This window comes from Elaeis guineensis, chromosome 10, assembly GCF_000442705.2.
Source record: "Elaeis guineensis isolate ETL-2024a chromosome 10, EG11, whole genome shotgun sequence".
Classification (NCBI taxonomy): domain Eukaryota; kingdom Viridiplantae; phylum Streptophyta; class Magnoliopsida; order Arecales; family Arecaceae; genus Elaeis; species Elaeis guineensis.
Genome location: NC_026002.2, coordinates 19,057,023 through 19,079,168, shown reverse-complemented (window position 1 = coordinate 19,079,168; position 22,146 = coordinate 19,057,023). Strand labels below are relative to the sequence as shown.

General features: G+C 37.0%; 3 protein-coding genes and 1 long non-coding RNA gene across 4 annotated transcripts; 1 reads left to right on the top strand and 3 right to left on the bottom strand.

Moving 5' to 3' along the window:
• Positions 1-247: 247 nt before the first annotated feature.
• On the bottom strand, positions 248-3,870 carry LOC105052837 (uncharacterized). Its single transcript, XM_010933788.4, has 2 exons — positions 3,457-3,870; positions 248-642 (listed from the first exon to the last, which is right to left on the bottom strand). The coding sequence occupies exons 1-2, from the start codon at positions 3,634-3,636 to the stop codon at positions 469-471; spliced, it is 354 nt and encodes a 117-aa protein (XP_010932090.1). The 5' UTR covers positions 3,637-3,870; the 3' UTR covers positions 248-468.
• Positions 1,057-2,682, bottom strand: LOC140852104 (uncharacterized). Its single transcript, XR_012135024.1, has 2 exons — positions 2,074-2,682; positions 1,057-1,984 (listed from the first exon to the last, which is right to left on the bottom strand). It is a non-coding gene; the product is annotated as an uncharacterized lncRNA (long non-coding RNA).
• Positions 3,871-6,455: 2,585 nt separating the features above from the next.
• Positions 6,456-13,040, bottom strand: LOC105052838 (uncharacterized). The gene is made up of 4 exons (XM_010933789.4): positions 12,096-13,040; positions 9,673-9,810; positions 8,484-8,723; positions 6,456-6,859 (listed from the first exon to the last, which is right to left on the bottom strand). The coding sequence occupies exons 1-4, from the start codon at positions 13,002-13,004 to the stop codon at positions 6,746-6,748; spliced, it is 1,401 nt and encodes a 466-aa protein (XP_010932091.2). The 5' UTR covers positions 13,005-13,040; the 3' UTR covers positions 6,456-6,745.
• Positions 13,041-15,173: 2,133 nt separating this feature from the next.
• On the top strand, positions 15,174-21,166 carry LOC105053279 (uncharacterized). The gene is made up of 2 exons (XM_010934387.4): positions 15,174-15,665; positions 20,681-21,166. The coding sequence occupies exons 1-2, from the start codon at positions 15,325-15,327 to the stop codon at positions 20,964-20,966; spliced, it is 627 nt and encodes a 208-aa protein (XP_010932689.1). The 5' UTR covers positions 15,174-15,324; the 3' UTR covers positions 20,967-21,166.
• The last annotated feature ends 980 nt before the right edge of the window (positions 21,167-22,146 follow it).

Here is a 22,146-nt window from a genome sequence, read left to right as displayed (position 1 = left end):
TGATCAGTTTCAGAAAAAGTTTGTGTTTCCATGGGGGAACAACAAAGTTAAATGGTGAAGATAAAATTGCACCCTAGGAAACCTCACTTCGTAGGACTTGTATAGAAGCCCATTCTAAAAAATGGTAGCCATGTCAACTTTCTTCATATAGCAAAGCCTGATTCACCAACTTCATATATCTCTTTAGCTTTTATCAAGCTAGTCCTTCGCGATAAAGAAATTTAAAAAAAAAGGAGCTTTGGTGACATAAGCAGAAGCCTCATGTGGTTCTCACAAAAGGCAAACTTTAGAAAACAAGAATATCCATAACATATTAGGCTAATTTTCTTTACAAAAAATCGAATATAAATGCTACTTCAATATCAATTGTTAATCTCCAAGATTCTTGTACAATACTAATTCAATCCTTGGTATTTCTAAACCTGGTCCCTCAAACTAGGCTCTATTCTCTTCATTTGTCTCATAATATCATTTTTTTGCCTTGGAGAATCGAAGGCACCTGTACTTCTCACCACTGACAGTGATTTCAAGAGCACCATCTTGGTTGTCCTGATTTGATGCAGTTCCCATGAGAACACTCTTTTCCTTCTCAAGATTTTCCCTCTCCATCTTCAGCCTGGCCTCTTGACGGGCAATTTCTGCCTGCAAGGAACCAAGTATTTTTATCATGCTAAATGTTATTATGGTAAATGGAGGTAGAATCATCTCCTTATCCTAAAAGGCAACAGAATTTAAAGCTACTACAAATGTATAAGCTAGACATGCATCTAACATGGACAATGGCTCCTATTAAATCATCAGTTTCCTGATCACCAATAAAATTCATTAGTTCTAATATAAATTCAGAGAAAATTTAGCTTATTAACTCTATTGATCACATAGAATGCTCAGATATCCATGGTCAGCTCTTTGGGGGAGTTTGTGGAGAAGATATTCTTGTTTTGTCAAATTGAGACAATGCAACATATAATACATAAAACTATAGGAAAGTTCATTGATAAACTTAACCAACGTTTGAAAGTTTTCTTAACATCAAATGTTCTTCATGGTGTTTCAGTCTTTTGATGATGGAAAATGAATAATGGAATGACACAGTTGTTTTTTGTTTTGACATGTTTCCAATTAAAATCAATCCTGATGTCCACAGCTAAATTTTCTAAAAATGTATTTGAAATGTTTTGACCAAACAAATCATCACTCAATACCAGCCAGACAATTGGCGAATCTTACTTGGTTTCAAACCCAAGGGCACCCAAATGGTCTTTAAAACTGAAATTTGGATCTGCCTATATTGAATAAGTACAAATGATAATAGCAACTACAACAAGCACTATATGCTATATAGCCTTGATGAAAATTGAGATAATACAAATCTAATTACATCATCATCACCATCATAACTCTTGTTTCATTATATGAGCATCGTGTCTGTCAAGGTCTGTAAAGAAACAAAAATGAGTGCCATACAATGCCAAGTTGTATTAAGTTTTCAGACAATTTGCACAAAGAAACATGAACATTTACTTTGGACAGCCAAAATGCAAATTTATCAACCTTCTACACTGTATGAGTTGATCTTTGAGCATGGTCATTCACCAAGGTTTTTCAGATCTATAAAGGCACCTTATAGAGAATCATTAAAGCCCAAAGTCCAACAAGAGTTACGCAGTAAGGTATGCAAGCAGGAAAGTTTGCTCTTATCATTGCCTTTTTACTATACCCAAAATTGATGGTCTGAATTGGATTGACAAAAAGGAATTCCTTTTGATCAATCTGCAAATATAGATTCATGACTTCCTATCACGAACTTCTATCACAACAATTTTCTGTTTACACAGGAGTAACTTTGCCCCATGATAACTGACTTACTGACATACCAAACTCCACGCTTATACCATTTTATGAGATGCCAGTCCTCTAGAACCTAATTATCAGCAAAGCAACACTGAAGAGTATCTTATCATTTGGCTCCTTTGCATTGAAACTGTATATTGGCAACAAAAGCTGTCACAAATTGGGGTCAAGCATGCTGTAATTGCTTACAATGTACTTCCAAAAAAAAGTATGATTTACCTAACGTTCATAATCTTCTGATAACCTGATGAAGTAAAGGTGGAAAAGAAAAGGGGAAAAATTGACAACCTTGTGAAGCTTCCTAAGTTCATAATATTAGCAAACCATAGAGAATCGGCATTCACTGCAGAAAGTCTGTTAAACTCATACAATGAAGTGAAGGCATAAAGAACTACAAAAAAAAAAAAAAAAAATCAAAGAGAATATAGATAATTATCTTGACAAAATAAGATCTTAATGATAAGAAAGATCTTGTTATATATTACTCCCAATACAATATTTTCATGGAAACAAGCGTGCAAAGGTTATCGTAGAAAGGGGAATGGCATTGGAAATGATAATCTCAATGATCAATAAGGCAAAAAAAGTTCTCTTTTCCTTTTAAAAAGGAAATTATAATGCTTGAACGGTTTCGGTCCTAGTTTGGAAGTATGGTGCAATATCATGCACCATCAGTTAATCTGTGAAGCAAATGTGAGAAAAAGATAACCTTGAAATTGGCAACTTGCATTTGTTGGCTCTTCAAATCTTAATTAATGATGTAAGTAATAAGAGATAGCAAAGAACCACTATTGGTAAAAACAACATCAATGCAAGAGCTCAAGATGAACTCACCAACAACTTTGTCCGAGAAAGGCTATTGCAAATGTTTGAACTGTTCAAGTCTCTTTCAAGAGCCTGAGCATAATGGTTATTCAACTTGAACTCAAACCACATGTCATTCCTGGATAGACATGTTTTAGACAAAAAGTCCAGACAATTTTGTCCAAAACACATTTTCAAACACAACCGTCTGAAAACATAACCATACGCATGGGATGGATGTTGTTCATTGGGACCTGATAGTTAAAGCTAGTGTTAGCATATACCTAGATAACCAAATTTCAACTACTTAGTGATAATCATTAGATAACGAATAATGTTCACGTATTCATATATTTAGCATCATCAAAACAGAAAACATTGGTGAAACAACTCTAAAAAACACAAACACTTGCACACAAAATAAAATCAGCAAAAGAAGCTCTGTTCTATTTCCCGTATATCCCACATTTGTCGATGCCTTTTCTATCTTTTTTCCTATTTATCTCTATTTTTCTCAGCTCCAAGTATGAAGTTTATATTTTGGTCCATACCACTAGAAACTGTTGATAACTAAACAAAAAAAAAACATTAATATTTTCACCCCGGCAAACCCGAATCACCACCCAAAGCGAAAAAAGATTCAATCTTTTCAATTCCAATTATAATTTACTTCTGGCACCAGCATAACTAGAATAGCATTCGTATCAAAACAAGAGAAGAGAAGAAGTAAATAAACGACTCCTGATCTCCTCGACATAAAAATCCTTTTTTTTTTTTTTTTTGTAAAAAGAAAATTACCTCACGGCGAGAGAGCTCGGCCTTCCACGCGGCCTCGCGCTCGGCGACCTCCCGCTCTCTCTCCTCGATGTAGCTCTGCATCTCCCTCTCCTTCATGATTCGATCCTGGATGTCTGCCTGTAGAGCCTCCGTCAACTCCTTCACGAACTTGTCCACCACCGCCTTGATCCTTAGCGACATACCTCCCTTCCACGAGTCACCGCCAAGCCCCAAGATTTCTCCTCCTCCTAAGGGTCTAGAATTCACCGGATTTCTGGGTTCTCCGGCGATGATCGACAGAAAAAGCCATGTTTTCCAGCTAGGGTTTTGAACTGTGGGAGAGGCGAAGGGCGGAAGGGATGATGGAGGATGAGATAGGGGAAGGGAGGGAAAGCCGGGAAGTGGATCCTACGATAATGGGAGGGAATTTGCCAGAAAGTTCGCGAATCATGACGGTAGATGGTATCAAACTTTGAGACAGGAATACACGATGCAGTGCACGAATCTCAAACTCTGTCATGTACAGGAGACTTGAGGAGATGCTTCAAAATCTTTTTGGTTCCGTTGAAAATAAAATCTTTTCTTTTTCCTCCATAAAATACAGTTTTAAATTGCGTCATTAGTTCTAGAGATTAGATGTAGGTTCCTCCTTCACTTCACATTTTTGGACCATATCACAAGGAGGGATGTAGACGATCTAATTTGATCTGATTTAAAAATATTTTTAAATCAAATCAATAAATAATAATTTATCAATTTTATAAATAAAATCAGATCTTTTTGTCACTTAGATTAGTAAATTATGGTTTAACCTAGTTTGATTTATGATTTATATATTATGATCGAAAGATGAAAAATTTTGATAAAAAAATATTTGAGCTAAATAAAAATTGAAATCATCGTGATAGTTTTTGGATCAACTTCAGTTTTTAAAACCGAGAGATTACATATACAGCCAATCAAAAATAAATTCTATTCTAAAATTTATATATTAGTATATATATACATATATATTATATTTATGGATTGATCTGATCTAATATTTTTAAAAATTAGACTAGACTGTTAAATTATTTTATATAAAATTATAAAATAAATCAGATCATTTTTATTTTCAAATAGACATCTGATAAAAATGATTTGATTTGAGCTGATTTAATGATTTGAATCATTTAATGAATATTTCTGATCATGATAAACCAATTCTAGGACGGAGGAAGGAGTTCAAACTCAAAGCAAAATAAAGGGAAATTTTTTGGACCTTCACATATAACATCAGAATTCGAATGTGACACAACCTTTAACGTCACACTCACCTGCTGTTTTATTGTAAATATTCAGTAGCAAGTAGGTCACAACCATCAAGTTGTGCTTGGACTTCCTTGTTTTGGATCCTAGTTCAAGCGTGGAATTTGAATGATTCCAATCTGGCAGGCCTTACCTTCATGTGTGGCACGGAAAAATCTGGTTTGTGAAGAGGGAATTATTTTGGCGAGCATTTGATTCTGAAGCACTTTGTTTCCCATACAGAAAGAGCCGCATTTTTTTTTTACAAAAAAAAAATAGTATTAAACTTGGATCATATTGCAAAATTTGTTAGCATACAACAATATCTATTTAAACAATGTGATGGCCACGGTTCTCCAAGATATCGCTACAAAAATATATGTATGCCAGTGTACATACGTACAGAATATATATAGACGTGTACAGCATAAAAATATAAATTTAAAATTTATTTTTATTTCGCACCATTTTTTAGCCACAAGAAATTAGCAATGGATGTTACAGACCCGTCTTGTCTCTAGAGTAGAGTTATAGTTGGATGTCTTTGTTGGGAGTTCTTTCATTGATATCTACCCAAGTTGGAGATTTGGTGAACGAGTATGGACTTTTCAATGAGAGAGTTGCCTCGTTGGCAAGTTTGGAGAGATGAGTACGAGCTTTTAATGAGATGGTCGCTCAGGATTTGGTTGTTTTGGCCCGTATCACTGGAATTGGTGCTGTTGGAGACGAGACGGGAAGCAAGTTCGCGTGCATGTGCTCAAGTTTGAGAAGAAATAGATTCTCTACAACGCTCCACTTGACATGTATTGCAAGTGTGGGGCCTCAGAGAAGGCGGATGCTATGTTTCAGAGGATGCTTTATTTGATCTCGTGAAGATCAAGGATCAAGAATCCATGAAAACCATCGTGGGAGTTCTCTTTTCTCATGGTCAACGGTCATGCAGCACGTGTTGAAGAAGGATGGTACTCTTTTAGGTCGATGGAGAATAAGGGCGATACTCCATGGCCTTAGGAGAAGTTCACCATGCAAGTTGAAAATTATACATATTCTAATATTTCTCTCAACAGAGAGAGAGAGAGAGAGATCCATGAGTTATTTGTTATCCTTTGATAAACAGGTATCTTTATCTCAAAATCCTGACAAGCATGGCATCATGTACTTAAGGAATGGTTCAGATGGTGTATGCTGTCTGACCATTCACAGATACAAACAATTTCTTTTAAGCAAACAGATACAATCCTATGAATGTGACTGAGCATTATGTGAACCATGCAGGATATATTGATGTAATATGATGCTCAACTGGTAACTCAATCATTTATGAAGCAGGATGACATTAAGAAGAGCTCCTGGTAAGTTTGATTTCAGATCAATGAAGACCCCGCTGCATGAAATGTAGAATCCTCTTAGAAGGTCCAAGAATATGTTAGCACAATGATAGTGATGACAATAGCTTTGTGGTTGAGAGATGGTGATATTGGAATATGATCAGAAATGAGCATATCGTTAAGTATTGCACCAAAATAATCTTCTAAGCGGCCTATTAAAATGGTATCACCTTGCTACAAGGATCTGTAGAAGGTTATAATAAAGACAGGCACTCCAAAGGACCCTAGATGGCCCTGGATATAATTTCAAAAGAATTATTTAGAAAAGATGAAACTGAAAGCTCTAGCTTTTCTGGAAATAAAGGGTGCAGATGGAATCATCAGCCTCATACGGGACTAGTCTAGTTGGTTACAGTTACGGCATCCACATGCTTGACTTATTTCACAAAAAACTGGAAAACTGTAGCAATGGTGCTGAAACATACTTTGGAGTTGAATATACAGGGTCTCAATCTATATTGAACGATACATAAGATGTACACAATCTTTAATGGAAGTTAACACCAAATATAAGTCCCATTGTTTCTTTTTCCTGATGCTTAGGTACCACACTGACCTCGATGTCATCCCTTCAGCATGCTATTCTCTTGCACTTGAATCACCTGCACAATGAGAAACAGGAAAAGCCTCCATGCTTACAGCTCTGCCCTTGATTCTTCATCCTTGGCGTCACCCTTGTAAGAAGCAAATGCTTTGATGATCGACTCATATATCTCTATTCCTTTCAGATACTCATGCTTGTTCAAGAACTGCAAAATGTTTGTAGATCATATATCAGATGTTCATAGTGGCATCTAAGACTCAAATATGATTAAAGAAAATCTAGAATAGCTAATAAACGTTGGAGTAGCAGGCCTAGACAAACTGGCCCTCTTAGTAGATATTTATTTTCAGCTAAGATATCAAAAAAAATAAAAAAAAGGGGGAAATATTGAAAAGCATTAGTTTCATTCTCAATCCAAGTATTGAATGGTGGTGAAACCCAACATTTCTTTATAATTTTCAATACTGACTAATTTTAACCTGTTGTTTAAATTCTTAAGATTGAGTATCCTGCTTTTCAAGGCTAAGCAGCATGACAACCAAGCTAGCCCCTTTTCTTAATGATAATGCCTAAAAGATTGTACTTGCAAAGGCTGTTCAAAAAACCCCTGGTTATTTTATAATTTTCAATATTGACTATTTTAAAATGAGCAGCCTGTTTTTCAAGGCTAAGCAGCACGACAGCCAGGCCAGTCCTTTTTTTCTTAATAATAATGCCTGAAAACTTGTACTCGTGAAGGTTATTCAAAAATATTAATTTAACTTCAGTTCAAAAACTGATGCACTTGCATCAAAGTCATCAACTTATCATAGACATGGTTGAGTCAATCTTCAAATAAAATGGCATTAGCCATATGCTCCAAATCAATGACTTGCATGGTATTTACCATGTACAAGTGAAACAACAATTGCAATGGCATTTAGTGGCTCCTAATCAATCAAATGCACAGCATTTGCCATGGACACCAAAAAATCTACTACTTGAAACTGACTTACAGAATCTCTACATTCCAGAAATATGGGTATATCTGCTATAGTTTATGGGTCTGCTCGGGTGTGCTTGCACTAGTTTTCTTTCTTTTAGTTTGTGAAACCAGAAAAACAGCATCAGTATCCAAAAAAAAAATGTCTGCAACCTTTTTGTTGCACTCTGTTTCAAATGATAACAATTTCCAAATTATTAGAAATTTCAAGTAGTAGAAATTTCTTAAAGTCTAGACAATTGAAAACAGAAATAAAACACGAAAGAGCTCTATTATTTGTTTTTCAAAATGTAGTGAATGTGTGACTGCCAAACATGTATGTGATTTAGGAATACTTGAAACAAAAGCAAAATAAAAATAAAAGTAAAACAGGGTCCTAGCAATACAACCAAACCGGCCCTTATTTGCCTGTGCACAAAATTGCAATTTAATGGATCTATAAACGTAAAAATTGGTGTTATTATTGAAAGTTCAAGCAAAAAAAAGAAACTTTTTTCTCACAATAAGCAAAAAATGCAGATGGAAAATGAATAGTTGCATTATATAAATGAGCTTGCACGCATGCATCATTTATGTAAAATACATATCTTCCACATAATATACAAATAAAATTAATGGGCCTTAGAGTTGTTATGATTTCTGTTATTAAATATTTTTTTCCAGTTCAAGTTAAGATTGGAACATTCTTGACCATTTTAATGGAATTTATGCTAAGCATTTGATACTTACATTTCTCTTGCTATTCCAGTCTCATTCCCCATACAACAAGGCTAACATTCTTGTAGAAAAACACCACATCATGAAAGAGGAACGTGGATAAATTGATAACAGGGGCAGAAGGACAAACCTCATTATGGTCGTGAAGCAATATAGGAGTATTTGCCATTGGTGAAAAGCCAAAGGCAGGTATCCCTCGTTCTCTGAAAAATCGAGCATCGGTTGAGGCTGGGAAGATTTCTGGCTTACCGAGTTTGCCATTAGCTTTTTTCACAGCTTCTTCCAACAGCATCCACCATGGGTTGGAATTGTCAGCAGGCGTAATGGCTGGCTTTCCAAACATGTCATGCACAGAAACCTTGTGCTTAAACTGCCCAAGCATGACATATTAAGAACTATAAAGTCACACCATTTCAAAACCACCAAAATGAGATAGCACAATAAGCAAGATTTTTTTTTTTTTTTTGCCAATGATGATTTTCAGATGACTTTCTTTTCCAAGACAATATGAAGGGCTATCCGGACCCACCCAATTTATTGAGGTAATAAATTCTAAAAGTAGTGTGGGCAGGACTTAGAGTTGGGCCACCAGCACTCAATCCACAATTCTAAAAGGGTGTGCATGCGTGCGCGCATGTGTGTGGGTGCTCAAGTCCAATTTCCTTTAGAGCAACAAAATTTGAACAAAAGAATCCACTAAATAGAATTCCAATGCATGCATACGTGTCTATACATACATACATATATATGTATACACATATACATATATACATTCCTGCATAAAGCAATTCATATCTTCTGTTAAACTTCAATTTCCTTTAGATTTCAACAAAAGAATCCACGAAATAGAATCCGGATACATTCATAATTATGAAAATTTCATTGTAGCTTGAATGATGAAATCAAATTAAAGCCCTGTATCTTCTCTATGAGTATTACTTATCAAATGTCAAAAGTAGCAACAGAGTGAACCAAATATACTCTGCTTAAATGCCATTCTTCCAATGATTGCCCTGGATCAGATAGCCAACTAGTGGTAATAAACCAAAAGGAAATTACTTAAGTGCTCCACTAACTAGGTTTCTTCAAAGTTTATTTATGTGGCGTAGGATGTCAATCCTTCAGAAAATTATCTAACAGCCTAATTTAAGAGGAATCCAGAGATCTCAGCTTGCTGTCCATGACAAGGATGATCCATCTAACTCTTGACGGAAGAGAGGTTCAAATAAAAGTAAGGAATTGCATCTATTATGAGTTAAGTTTATAGACAGTTACGCATCATAAACACTATTTAAATATGAAGAGTAAGTACTCCTTACCTCAAATGTCAAATTACGTGATGAAGGTGCCCATTCTTCAGCAATACGTCTCTCCAGTGCTTCAGTATTAGCATTAGGAGGGACTCGGATGTCAAGGCCTACCTCTGCTTCAGAAGGCTGCAGATTCATGACAAAACCCTGAAAAAAGAAATTTTTAGACACGGTTGTGAGACAAAGCCTGTCACTGAAAAAGCTCAAATTCATCTTCACAACCTCCTCAAGGCCTTCAATAAGATAATAATGTTCGTGAGTACTGAACAAAAAATCACTGTGCCTACTTTTCTTATTTGGATGTTGTAGAATGAGAAATAAATTTCATGCTTATAGTCAATAAAGTCATTATGCTTTATAAGGTTTCCACAAATCATACTTGCAAGAAGCATGGCCACAAAGTTGAGAGTCAAAATCAAAAAAAAAAAAAAAAATTGTGGAACCATTGACATGATGTCATGACCTGCTTTAAGACAATGGCTTTGCAGCAAGAATATGATAATGTGATATAGGGATGACTTAATTCATTTGAAGAAAGAGTCTTGCAAGCGGATGGGGTTGTTATTTAGTTACATACATTGATTATTAACTCAGTCTTCATCAATAGATCCCAAGGTTCATTTCATAGTTTTAAAGGTTGAAAAATAGGTGATCCTGTGTTCGCTGCTAATCAACTAGATTACACATTGTTTTGAGGTGCTCTACCAATGCCTCTAAGAGATAATAACTTGAGAATCCGAGAGCAATGAAAGGGCTGGAGCCACGAACCACCTCCAGTTTGCATAACACAATCTTTTCCTTATTCAAAAGGGGAGGGGGGGGGGGAGGGAGTTAGTTGAATTATTTGTTTTCAGGTACTCCTGGAGTGCTTAGAATGGTTTGTAGATTTTAAGTATCATATAAAATGCAAAAGCTGTCAAGGTGAATGTGACAAGCTTCGATTAGCAAGTCCACAACAAGGCAAGATATATGGGTTCTAATTTTGAGATATCTCCTACAATGTGTAGAGGTAAAACTTTGGTAATTAGAGATTAGCAGGCATTATATGAATAGCACTCTTTAGTATTCTAATAGATGATGCTATTTGGAAATGTGAATTTATTTCTTTAGGAAGAAGATTTGCTTTCATTTGACTGGTCTCCCCACTCTTCTCATCTACATCATGGTTATTCTAAACATTTGGTGCATCAATAACAAGTTGAAGAAATTAATTGGATCCAAAGACTTGGATGACCTAATGAAATACTAGATGTTGGCAAAATTGTAGGAAGTGATGATGAGAAAAGTATGTTAGAAACTTAACCAAGAATCGCCCATTTAATGAAAGAAACAATACCATTTTACCACCTCTAATATCCTTGTCTACCAGGAACAAAAATAGTAACATGCCAGCAAAACCTATGATATCAAACTAAGATCCTCAAGATTCCATTTTGATAATTGACTCCAGACTATCCCAATCACATGATCTGAAGCCATGGGACATATTCACATGAAGAATTCTGCATCCCAAAAAATGGCAGTGAATGATAGGAAGAATTAACACCCATAAGTACAAGAAATAAAATAATGTCGAACACCACTACTTGCTAAAAGGTGTCAAATTAGAACTTTTCAAACTCTTAAACATATATTAGTCATCGCTATCGAAAGCTAAATTTCCTTCCAGATTATGAAGTAGGAGCTTGAGTCTTCATAAATCAAATTCCTGCATCTCAAGGATCTACCATCTCATCCCCACACTTATTGCCATGAAAACTATGCCTTATCACAATTTGATCAGAATTGATTGCAAAAGAAACATATTCTATCTCCTCAAAATTAGGTCTAGAAAGGATTATGTTGACCTTCATCAAGATATTGTAAAGCATGCATCTACTCATAGACCTTTATTATGCCAATTTTCTTTTTTTCTTTCAACACTTCAATAACAAACAAGAAATAAAGGACAAATGAAGACCCATTTATTATGATAAGAGTATCAAAATGAGGCAAGAAGCTCAAGAGTACAAATATAAGCGCAGCTCTGAAACCAATCTGTCTATAAGAGAATCAAAGAAGTCTCAACCTGCCCGATCATAAGATAATCTCTCTCTCTCTCTCTCTCTCTCTCTCTCTCTGTGTGTGTGTGTGTGTGTGTGTGTGTGTGTGTTGAACCCCAACTGCCTACCATGAATCAATCGAGTAAATTCAATATTCTCTTAAGTTGTCTTTTATATTCAATTGCACAAACACAGTACAGAACTGCTAAAAACCTACGTATCATGAGCAATTCACCACATGTTCTATGACTCAGCGAACTTCACGACCATAATATCAGAAACAAATACCCAGTCAATCCATTTTGTCTTGAGAACAAGTAGTAATAGAACGTATCTACATACATCACAGCTAGCAGCTAGCTAAAGATCACATATCTATAAGAAACTTACAGTGGGTGATGGCGTCCCAGCCTTAAGGTAGACCAGATTCACCGACACCACCTCCCCCTCGGCCTTCATCCCGGCCTTCACCAAATCAAACTGCGCCGCCCTGAACCGCCTTACTGCCTCCACACTCTTCATCAAATTCTCCATCGCACTCCCGTCATAAAGCTTCGCCCCGTGCCCCGGCGCCCCCCGTGCCTTGATCACCAGCCACCATGGGCTCCTCTCCCCGTAGAATACCCTGTATTCCTCCCCCGGCGACGCCAGTCCCTCGTCAAGCTCTACTCCGACCTTCATTTCTTGAAACTTCTCCGACGCGGCCAACCTCCCGGCGCCGTCGTTCCCTCCGATCTCCTCGTCGGGGACGAAGGAGAGGTAGATGGTGCGGTCAGGGGCAAAGCCGGCGGCACGGAGCCGACGGATGGCCTCGAGGTACTGAAGGCCGACGCACTTCATGTCCTGGGATCCTCGGGCGTAGAGGTTGCCGGTGGCGGGGTCGAGGGCAGCGGAGAAGGGGGGATGAGCCCACTTGAGGGGCTCGGTGGGGACGACATCAGTGTGGGAGTTGAGGAGGAGGGCGGGGAGGGAGGGGATACGGCCGACCCATCGGAGGAGAAGGAGGGGCTTGCCGGAGACAAACTCGAGGACGTCGGACTCAAGGCCAAGGTCGTCGGCCTGGGCGCGGAGGAAGCGGACGGCGGCGTCGTAGTCGGGGTCCGGTTGGGAGGTGTTGATCCGGAGGTACTCCCGGAATCGGGAAACCGCCGCCTCCGCCTCGGAGGCGGAGAGGGAGGAGCCTTTATTTTCGTTTTCCGATGCCGCCACCGTAAGCACCGCCACCGATAAGAGGAGGAGGAACAGAAGGAAGGGGAGGCGGGGTAGACAAGGAGAGGAGAGCCCGTTTCTTCCCCCCATCGACACTGGAGACCAGCAGATGATTGGCAGGTCGAGTTGGATGGGAAGTTGCAAACGCAGTGTCATTTATCTAAAATGGGGTGGCAACGAGCCGCGCCGGGCTGGGCCGCTTCGCCATTCAATCGTGGCCTGAGTGTTTTGGGCTTCAGTCTGGGTTTAGGCCGGAAACTTTTAGAAAAAATCCGGTCCACACCCGATCAGAGCTCAAGCCCGAGTCTGACCCAAATCCAATCGGTCTGCAGCCCAAATTACCCATTTGGACTAAAAATGAAGCTGGTTCAGACGCAATCTAAGCTTACGGTTTCGATGTTTTCGTGCTATAGCTTCACATTTTTTTAATGAAATACTATAGTTTCGCATTAGCAACCATTTGATGATCAGAAACATGCTTATTATAAAAGCAAATAGACAATATAATAGGAAATGATATTTCTATTTTCTAAACAATTTACAAATAAGTATCTAAGCTGGGGCTTCGTTTTGGGCCCAAGTTGGGGCTTGGGTTAGCTCGGGCCAATGGTATGCTTGAGTCTTACCCGAAAAACATATGAGCTCTATATTTAAGCTCAAATCTAATTCAAAATATTCTATCCCTATCCCATAGCCCAATCTAAAGTCAATTCGGCTTGGGCCCAATTCAAACTCTATCTATTGGTTCATTTGTTTGGTTTGGACTTAGGCAATCAAACTTAGAACTGGACCCAGTGGGTTTGAATCCACATTTTAATCTATGCATTGACCATCAAACAATTGGATCCATATTCAGTTTAGGGATGGATCGAATCAATTACAGGTTGGATATATATATATATATATATATATATATATATATATATATATATATATATATATATATATATAAAAGTAGATTTGGATAAAGTTGATCAGATTTGGGCTTAGATCCGATCAAATCAAAACTGAACAATGGAGATCTTGCATTGATGATCTAAGCTATTGGTATAATTTATTATATCAAAACTGCTTGCACATCAAAAATCATATGATTTAAAGAAGCCTGATCTATGCATCAAGTGATCAAAAAATATATCTAATTTAATTTTATTTAAAATATCTAATTTTTGGCTACTTAATGTATAGACTAGAGATTTTCAAATCATATAATTTTTGGTATGCAAGTAATTTTGAAATAGTAGATCATATTCAATGATTTAAATCATTGATATATGATCCTTATTATAGAGTTTTGATTTGATCAGATTTGAGTCCAAATTCAATCGATCTAATTCTAGTTTGGCTCTCTCTCTCTATATATATATAGCAATGTTCTTTTTCTGACCATGTAGATATCCATATCGACGGTGGAAGTCATTAAAGCTTATTACTGGGTATGATTGAGTTTTTAATGGTAGGAAAACTTGCTAGTGATTGTTTATTCTGAAATTTGAGGAGATATAACCTTTTGATTTCCCAATTTTGATTTAGTACATTAAATTCAACCCTTCTTGCATTGGAGCCATTTCCAAATAGGTTATATTTTTTTTTTTTTTTTTTCCTCCATTGTGTCTCTTTGTTTGCATGTATGTATATATATATATATATCTCCTAGGTTGATCTTATTTCATGGATTGTTTATGATATGCACATTTTATGTTGATTTAATAATTATTTAGAACTTTGCTTATCTTTCCTTTTTAATGTTGAATAACATTTGTATAAATAATATATTAAATAAGCAAAAATATTATCTATTTATACAGAAGAATTATAAATAAATGAATTTACGTTTTGAACTTGCCATGGAAAATTCAATTAATTAGTTAGATGCTTTGTCAAATTGAATCCACAATTAAAATTTGAAAAAGTTCTCGCAGCAGCATGCTCTTTTTAATTTAGCATAATTTTTGGCATTCCATATTTAAAATATATAACACAAAAATCAAATCGGTTTTCTGGCCGGTCCCGATTCCCGTTTCCCATACGAAAACAAACAAGGGTTGATTCCAAATGTTAAATGAGGAAAGTAATGGAGAGTTGTTTTAAATAAAAAATAAAAGCAGCACCCTTTTTCTTTTTCCATTTCAACCCCAGCCGCGGATTTTCGTATCTTCATCCCTCCCCACCCAGTTTTAACTTTTAATTCCCGAAATGGCACCCTCCCGTTCCCTTCCTTCCAACACCCAAACCCCTCCCTAAACAGCAACAAACAGGACAAAGACAAACCAAAACAAAAAGGACAACAAAGAAAGGAAAGGAATGAAAATCTAAAATCTAATCCCCGTCCAAACCCCGGTATAAGACGAAATCATCCTAATAAAAGAGAAAGATTAGGGAAGAGGAGGCGATAGGGCGACGGGGGAGGATGACGGCGGAGGTGAAGGTGGCGATGGAGGAGGTGGCGAAGAAGCTGACGCTGTGGCACACGCGGACGTTCCAGCCGATACTGACCCACGATGACCTGGAGCCCATCATGCTGACGTCCGGGTTCGTGCCGCTGCCGGTGAATGAGGCGGCGGCGGCCGGGGGCGGTGGGATGGCGTGGAAGGAGTACAAGTACCGGGCGGCGACGTGGGAGATGCTGCCGCGGCCGCGGCTGCCGTATCCGAGGATCGACGGGCTGCATCTGATGGCGTACAAGGCCTTCTTCCTCGCCCTCGAGTTCTACCTCGGCGCCCACCTCGTCTCCGACCTCTTTCACGTCAGGTCGTCCCTCTCTCTCTCTCTCTCTCTCTCTAACTCTCACATGGCTGTTGATATTGCCTTTGCCCATGGCTTTGGGGGAGATTTACGGAGGAGCCACTCAATTTGGTAGAACATACTAGCAAAGCCCGTTCCTTTCGGATTTCCGCTAGAACGTCACGGTTTCGAATACTCGTCGATCCAAGGCCGAAAAATCGGTCCCAGTCATGATTGGAATTTGGTAGGATTGACACAACTTGTCGATTGGTCGCGTGATTCATTTCGGCGAATCTTGCGGCTGGGTCTCGGTTGATCCGTCACGTGATTGTTTATTTGCGTGCATCATGTTCGGAACTCCCTCGAAATTTCGTATCAGTAAGGACCATGAGAATCACCGGCGAGTGGGAATAACGCTCGACATTTCGTATCGGTTAGGACGGTGAGAATCACCGCTGAATGGGACTAATGAAATAGTTGGAACACGGTAGCCTAGGATGTACTTGACATCACTTTTATTTTTTATTTTTAATTTAAAAATATAAAATAAAAAAAATCTTATTTTTAATATTTTTAAATAAAAATATCATAGTTTTCTCACCATTAATACTGATTTCATTATAATTACTACTACAGCTATCGCCGCTATCATTATCACCACCATTGCCACCCTTGTTACCATAATCATCGTCATAACACTATTATTGCTTATGCCATCGGTTCTGTCACGTTTAATAACATCTCTATCACCATTACTGTTATCATTACTAATATTATTTCTACCGTAATGTCGTCATAATAATTGCCTCCACCATAATATTGGTATCCTTATTAGCACCAATATCATCAATACCATGACTACTACCACAATTATTAGTACTATCACCATAATCTCTTTGCCTCTACTATACTACTAATGCCATCATTCCTACCTTCATTATACCGCCATCATACCTATTATCAATGCTAGTATTACCAACATTGCTGCCGGTGTAACTACCATCAAGTTCATTATGTATTTTTGAAAACAATGAATTATATAAAAAATATAAATAATTTTTTTTATTTTTAAAAAAATAAAAGTGATTTAAAAAATATACATTAGCTGTTCTTCTTTTGCTACCATCCTCTTCACCTTTAAATATATATGGGGTTTTCCTACCAAAAAAAAAAAAAAAATTATGGGGTTCACCTAAGGACCTTTTATCCAGATAGGCTGGCCAAGTTTTGTTTTGGTTTGGGAAAATTGAGGAAAAGTCATGGATATCTTCATAGGTATATTTAGTTCTCGCATAAGCTAGGATAAGGAAAGATAAGTGCCTACTTTTGTTTGGATAAAATTGCTCATCCAATGATTCTAACAATGGCATGGTATAGCCCATAACATAGTGAATGCGTTTGGATGAAAAGACAATGTAGCCCTTAATTTTGTGGTTATCTTTTGTTATCTTAGAATTTTTTGGTCATTTCGTAAAAACATATAGGATGATAAGCCAGTTCTAAGGTAGCCAAGCCTAGAGACCTACCTATCTTTATTTATCCCCACTCGGATCAGATTATCGGGGATGGGTGGTTCCACCTCCAAAATTGACTTGTTTGAGAGTTATCAATGGGATAACACATGACAACACCTTTATCCAGGGTATAGAGTTGGACGTGCGTTGGATTATATCTGTTTGTTTGGATCTGTTTCGAATATAAATGAAAATTTGAGTGGTCGATTAATATTCATATTTATATTCATATTCATATTCATAAAATAATTTGTATCCATGTGCTTACCTAGGCTTGGTTAAAAAAATAAAAAGGAAAAAAAAAAAGAAGATGTTGACTAGTTGTTGATTTGTAAAATCCCATTTTCTCGCATCCTATCTGGGGAGAGAAGATAAGTTGGTGGAATAAATAAGGTTAATGATTGGATGAATCCAAAACTAGATGGAACCAAAATGTGCCTGCCTCTAGGATCATCATCTAGAAGCTAGCCAACAATTAGTGAAACATGACTCTCTTTGCTCTCATCTGTGTGCATGTGTTCTGTTTTTATTCTAACATCTACGATGTATCTTCTTCAAAATGGATATAAATTCTTGTCTTAGCTCGAATAGATGACATGCTGGTTAAGTTTTCCTGTACGTGTATTTGTGTTTTTGCATTACACACTATTTATGCACATTGTTTTTCTATTACGCATTATTTCTTTCTTTTAATGGCACAGTGACACTGCATCCTGAGTTATTGAAAAATTTCTAGAGTTGTTCCTGAAATTGTTCTTAATTGCCCTATTTTGAACAAGGTTTCAAGTTTTGGTCAGCCAAAACAAATCAATTATAGCCAGGACCAACCTGGAATTGTTTTTTGCTTTAGATTTTGCCAATTTTTGAGAGTAATCAACTTCACTCCAATTTATCTACTTTCATCCAAAATTGGCTTTTGTCAATTGTTTCTTAGTCTTAGTTGAATTGATTATATAATATCCCTATATTAGGTGCTCACACATCGATACATGCCACAAGTATATCCGGTAATTATATTGTGGATTCTTGATCCTAGGCTCTTTTTTTTTTTCTTTTTTGAATTACAAAAGGGGATTTTATATAACATGGACTAGTTGAGTCAATCTAAACTTAAAAAACTACAAAACCTACTGGACTTGTGAATCTAAATGGTTCAACTATTTGAAGTGCTTGGTTGGATTGCTATTCAGTTTGCAGGTCATCAACTGAATGAAGGATAACAAATTCATATCTCTTAATCCTTAAACACCACATCAACCTCTCTCATCAAATCTCTGATCAGCTTGCAAAGAAGGAAATGTATTGACTTTAACAAATAAGAGGAAAGATCTCAACACGACCAAATGATAGAAAAGATTTTGTTGTTGTTTCCATGAAAGGAGAAAAAGCCTCGCATCCACATTCTCCTTGCTTGAGTTGCCTACACATTTCTTTTACGGCAAAAGGAGGAGAAAATTATTTTTTTATTATTGCTGCTATTATTGTGTTGGGGGTAATCAAAGTCTAATGATATGGGCATCATTAGAGAAGAAAGGAAAGGTTGGTGGCCGTTGCTTTGGATTTGTTGGAGGGAAAGTATGGCAGTCCAAGTGGATTAGAACTTTGGAATAGAATACAAGAGCCGAGATTGTCTAAGATAGAAATAATTAGGAAGGGGAGACCGAGATAGATCCCAGAAGAATTATGGAGGAAGGATTGATATCTTAGCCAATGATCAACTCAATGTCGATTTGCAAATGCAACCAAGTTGTAGACCCATAAATGCAAAAGCTGTTAAGCTTGGGTAAAAGAGAGCAGATCATTGATGTATTTTAATTTTTGAAGGACAAAATGCCAAAAGGGTGTATGCATGCAAAAGAAAAAAAAAAGAAAAGAAAAAAACTTTTTTAGGATACATTTTTCCAGCTAGTTTTTCAGTTTCTTAGGGTTTATTATGTGCCCTTTCTAAGAAGGCATGCTGTGGAGGCCAATGGCCAAGAATATGTAAATGAGTGGATCCATATCTTTTAAGTTGTCATTTGTATTTTATATGTTTATTTTCGGCATTCAGGGATAAATTATGGGAAGAGGGTTGTTCCAACTTTCAAGTGGCTGCTGCTTTCCGTCTTTTCCGTTTCGTTTTTCATCTTTTTTTTTTTTTTTTGTTTTTATCAGGCGGTGATCAAAGTAATCACTAAATCACGCCATTGCCGTTTTCTTCTCTCTTTCTGGATTCCTTCATGGTGGTCAAAAAAGAGTGATCTCTGTACTTACAAACCTCGACGAGATGAGCGTCCCAGAAAGCTTGCCAAAGCTGTGGGGGCGATAAACACCCCCTTCCATACACAGACAGCAACCCAGGCTCATCATTATAGATTACTCAGTCTGGACCAAGCCTGATATGATAATGTCTGGTTCAAAAGGAATTTGGAGTGTCGTACCATGTTACAGGATTCAGTAGAATTCTTTTTTTTTTTTGAAATTCCCATTATGACATTGGACTGGACAGGATCTGTCACACAGTGAACAGTTTAGAAGCAGTCCAGTGTTCAAACTATGGGGCATTATGATGTTACTGTGGCCTGTTATAGGGCTATTAGGATGAATTGCACTATTAAGGAGGGCAAAAACAGGTTTGGCTAAAAGTTCAACTCGACCGACCCACTTTGGGCTGGGATTTGAGTCCAGGGTTTTCTAGTTTAGGTCGGGTATGGATCGAGTTTTTTAACCTCGATCTTAGATGAAATTCTTGATATAGGGTAAAACTTTGATCTAACTTGAGTCATGAGATTACATCTTTGTTTGGATACGATGGAGTTACAACTTTGGGGAAAAAAAATTTATAATGAGGTTGCTTTTTTAATACCAATGATTCAGCTCATCTTCGAATTCGGTCATTAACAATCACAACAGTTAGTTAAGCAACCTTGGTTGGGCCAATCACGAATCAAGTGATCGTAAAATAGAGTAAGATGTGGGTCAAATTAGGTCAAGTCAGGACACAAAGATCTGCCTATTGGCGGATAAGTTCAAACGGTCTCGATTAGATGTTGTTTCGGGTTTCTAGTTCTTCTACATTTTTCATGTAAAGCACGAAACTTTCAATATAAAGTTTTATTTTCTTTATGACTTATAAATGCTTACATTAGGATTACAAACTTGAATATTCCACCCAAAAAAATGAATAAGAATTCAAGGATCAATGACTTGCCAAAATTATATATTTAGGCAAATAAAGACATGACACTTCTGAACTTTACACGTCCAAACCCAGTTAGTACTTTGTGATCGAGTTTTAGACAATTCATGAGTTATTTTCTGAGAAAAAATAATTGACAAATTATTATATCACAACTATCCATTAATTGAAGTTTCCCTTAAAGAAAGTTTGCTAATAAATCCTGCAAAGTATCTTGTTTTCGCGACAATCGGAGGCTGTATTTTTTTCTTTGTGTAGATGACATAAATTTCCACTAGTACTACTTTTCCTGCCTTAAAGCTGTTTTATTCTAAACCTCAACTGTGATGGTTTGATAATACTGATTTCAGGACCATGTCTCTCACTAAGGCACAGGACCGAGCGATCGACAGAACCTATCGTCCCATGAGAGATTGCGAGATGGAAGTGGAAGAAGAATGGTTGTTCGTGTATCGCAATGGCACTTTGGATAACTTCACGAAGATGTTCTGCGACAAGGATGAAGAAGATGACAGCATCAGTGAAAAGGGCCTCAAGAAAATTAGTCATGGCAATAGCAACAGCCCTGCCAACTTAATGAACTTCATTGCATTGAAAGACCTTTTACCAAGTAGCGATATCACTGGCTTAAGTTGATTTCCTTAAGCCAGCTTTAGCCAAATGGACATCAGGTTCTTTCTTTCTTTTTTTTTTTTTAAAAAAAAAATTCCCATAGATCTTCCTGCTAAATTCAGATTTCTTTCTTTTTTTATAAATGTATACATTGGTAGGTAGCTTTTTTGCATGAACCAGTTTTGAAAGAGTTAGAAAATTAAAGAGTATTAATTATAATGTGAATGATCTGGATTTTAAGTTAGTGCTCTTGTTTTTGATGTTTTATGTGATGGGATGCAGGTCTAAGTCATTTCTTTACCACTAATGACTATTGTAAAACGACTGGGCTGCAAATCAGTGACAATTGGGAGCAGGCTCTAAGTTTCTGGGTCATGTCTGACTCAGGTGGAAGACTTGCACAAAAACTTGCAAGAATTGAAAGCCCTAGCCTGGATTGGCCATTGAATAAAATCCATGAAAGGTCCATAAACCTTGGCCTAAGTAAATTCTCCAAACCAGCAGGCTTGGCCAACCCTTGCCCCAACTTAACCTATATCCTCAAAGTTGACTGAACCAAGACTTCTTCTCTAAGACCTTGGTGAATGGTAGATTTGAACTTTGAAATTGAGTTTCAGATTATTAAGCTGGATTGGACCAAATTTGCTCCAGATCTTTTTGAAAGGCTGCTCTTGGTTTGGGCTTTGATGAAAACAAAGCTTGTATGAGTGCCTGTTATTAGAACAAAAGGGTTTCATATCTGTCCAGTTCAATTTTCTTCTTTAAAATAAAAGCAGAAAACGATAGCAATGCCAAATGGACCTTAAAATTCATATGGAATGTAGACTACAGAAGTCTAAGATTTTCCTCTGCAACAACTTAGGACCTTAAAATAAAAATTAAGCTATCTCATCAATTTATAACAAAATATGGTTCTTTTGAGCGTGAGATCTTCATTGATAACAAATTCAGGTTTGGGTGCCGAAGAATCTTGATCCTTGATAAATTCAGATTTTAAAAGCATAAAAATTTTAAATATATATTCATTATATGAAGCCAAATACTTACTGCTACCATAGTTATAAATGGCATACTTTTGGTCCTCGAGGTGCTGGATTTAGATCGATAAAATAATTGACCTCTTATGATCATGGTATCATCATGATGCAAGATTTTTGATCCACCTCACATATCCCTAATCCCCTTCCAGAATATTTGAAGAAAA

What these genes read in the sequence shown, in the direction of transcription:
- LOC105052837 (XM_010933788.4), bottom strand. Translation starts at nt 3,636, where the DNA reads ATGTCGCTAAGGATCAAGGCGGTGGTGGACAAGTTCGTGAAGGAGTTG. An exon ending in CCGAGCTCTCTCGCCGTGAG is followed by an intron (nt 643 to 3,456) that starts GTAATTTTCTTT and finishes GGTTCCTTGCAG; the next exon opens with GCAGAAATTGCCCGTCAAGA.
- LOC105052838 (XM_010933789.4), bottom strand. Translation starts at nt 13,004, where the DNA reads ATGGGGGGAAGAAACGGGCTCTCCTCTCCTTGTCTACCCCGCCTCCCC. An exon ending in CTGGGACGCCATCACCCACT is followed by an intron (nt 9,811 to 12,095) that starts GTAAGTTTCTTA and finishes TTCTTTTTTCAG; the next exon opens with GGTTTTGTCATGAATCTGCA. An exon ending in CACGTAATTTGACATTTGAG is followed by an intron (nt 8,724 to 9,672) that starts GTAAGGAGTACT and finishes ATGCTTGGGCAG; the next exon opens with TTTAAGCACAAGGTTTCTGT.
- LOC105053279 (XM_010934387.4), top strand. Translation starts at nt 15,325, where the DNA reads ATGACGGCGGAGGTGAAGGTGGCGATGGAGGAGGTGGCGAAGAAGCTG. An exon ending in TCCGACCTCTTTCACGTCAG is followed by an intron (nt 15,666 to 20,680) that starts GTCGTCCCTCTC and finishes TACTGATTTCAG; the next exon opens with GACCATGTCTCTCACTAAGG.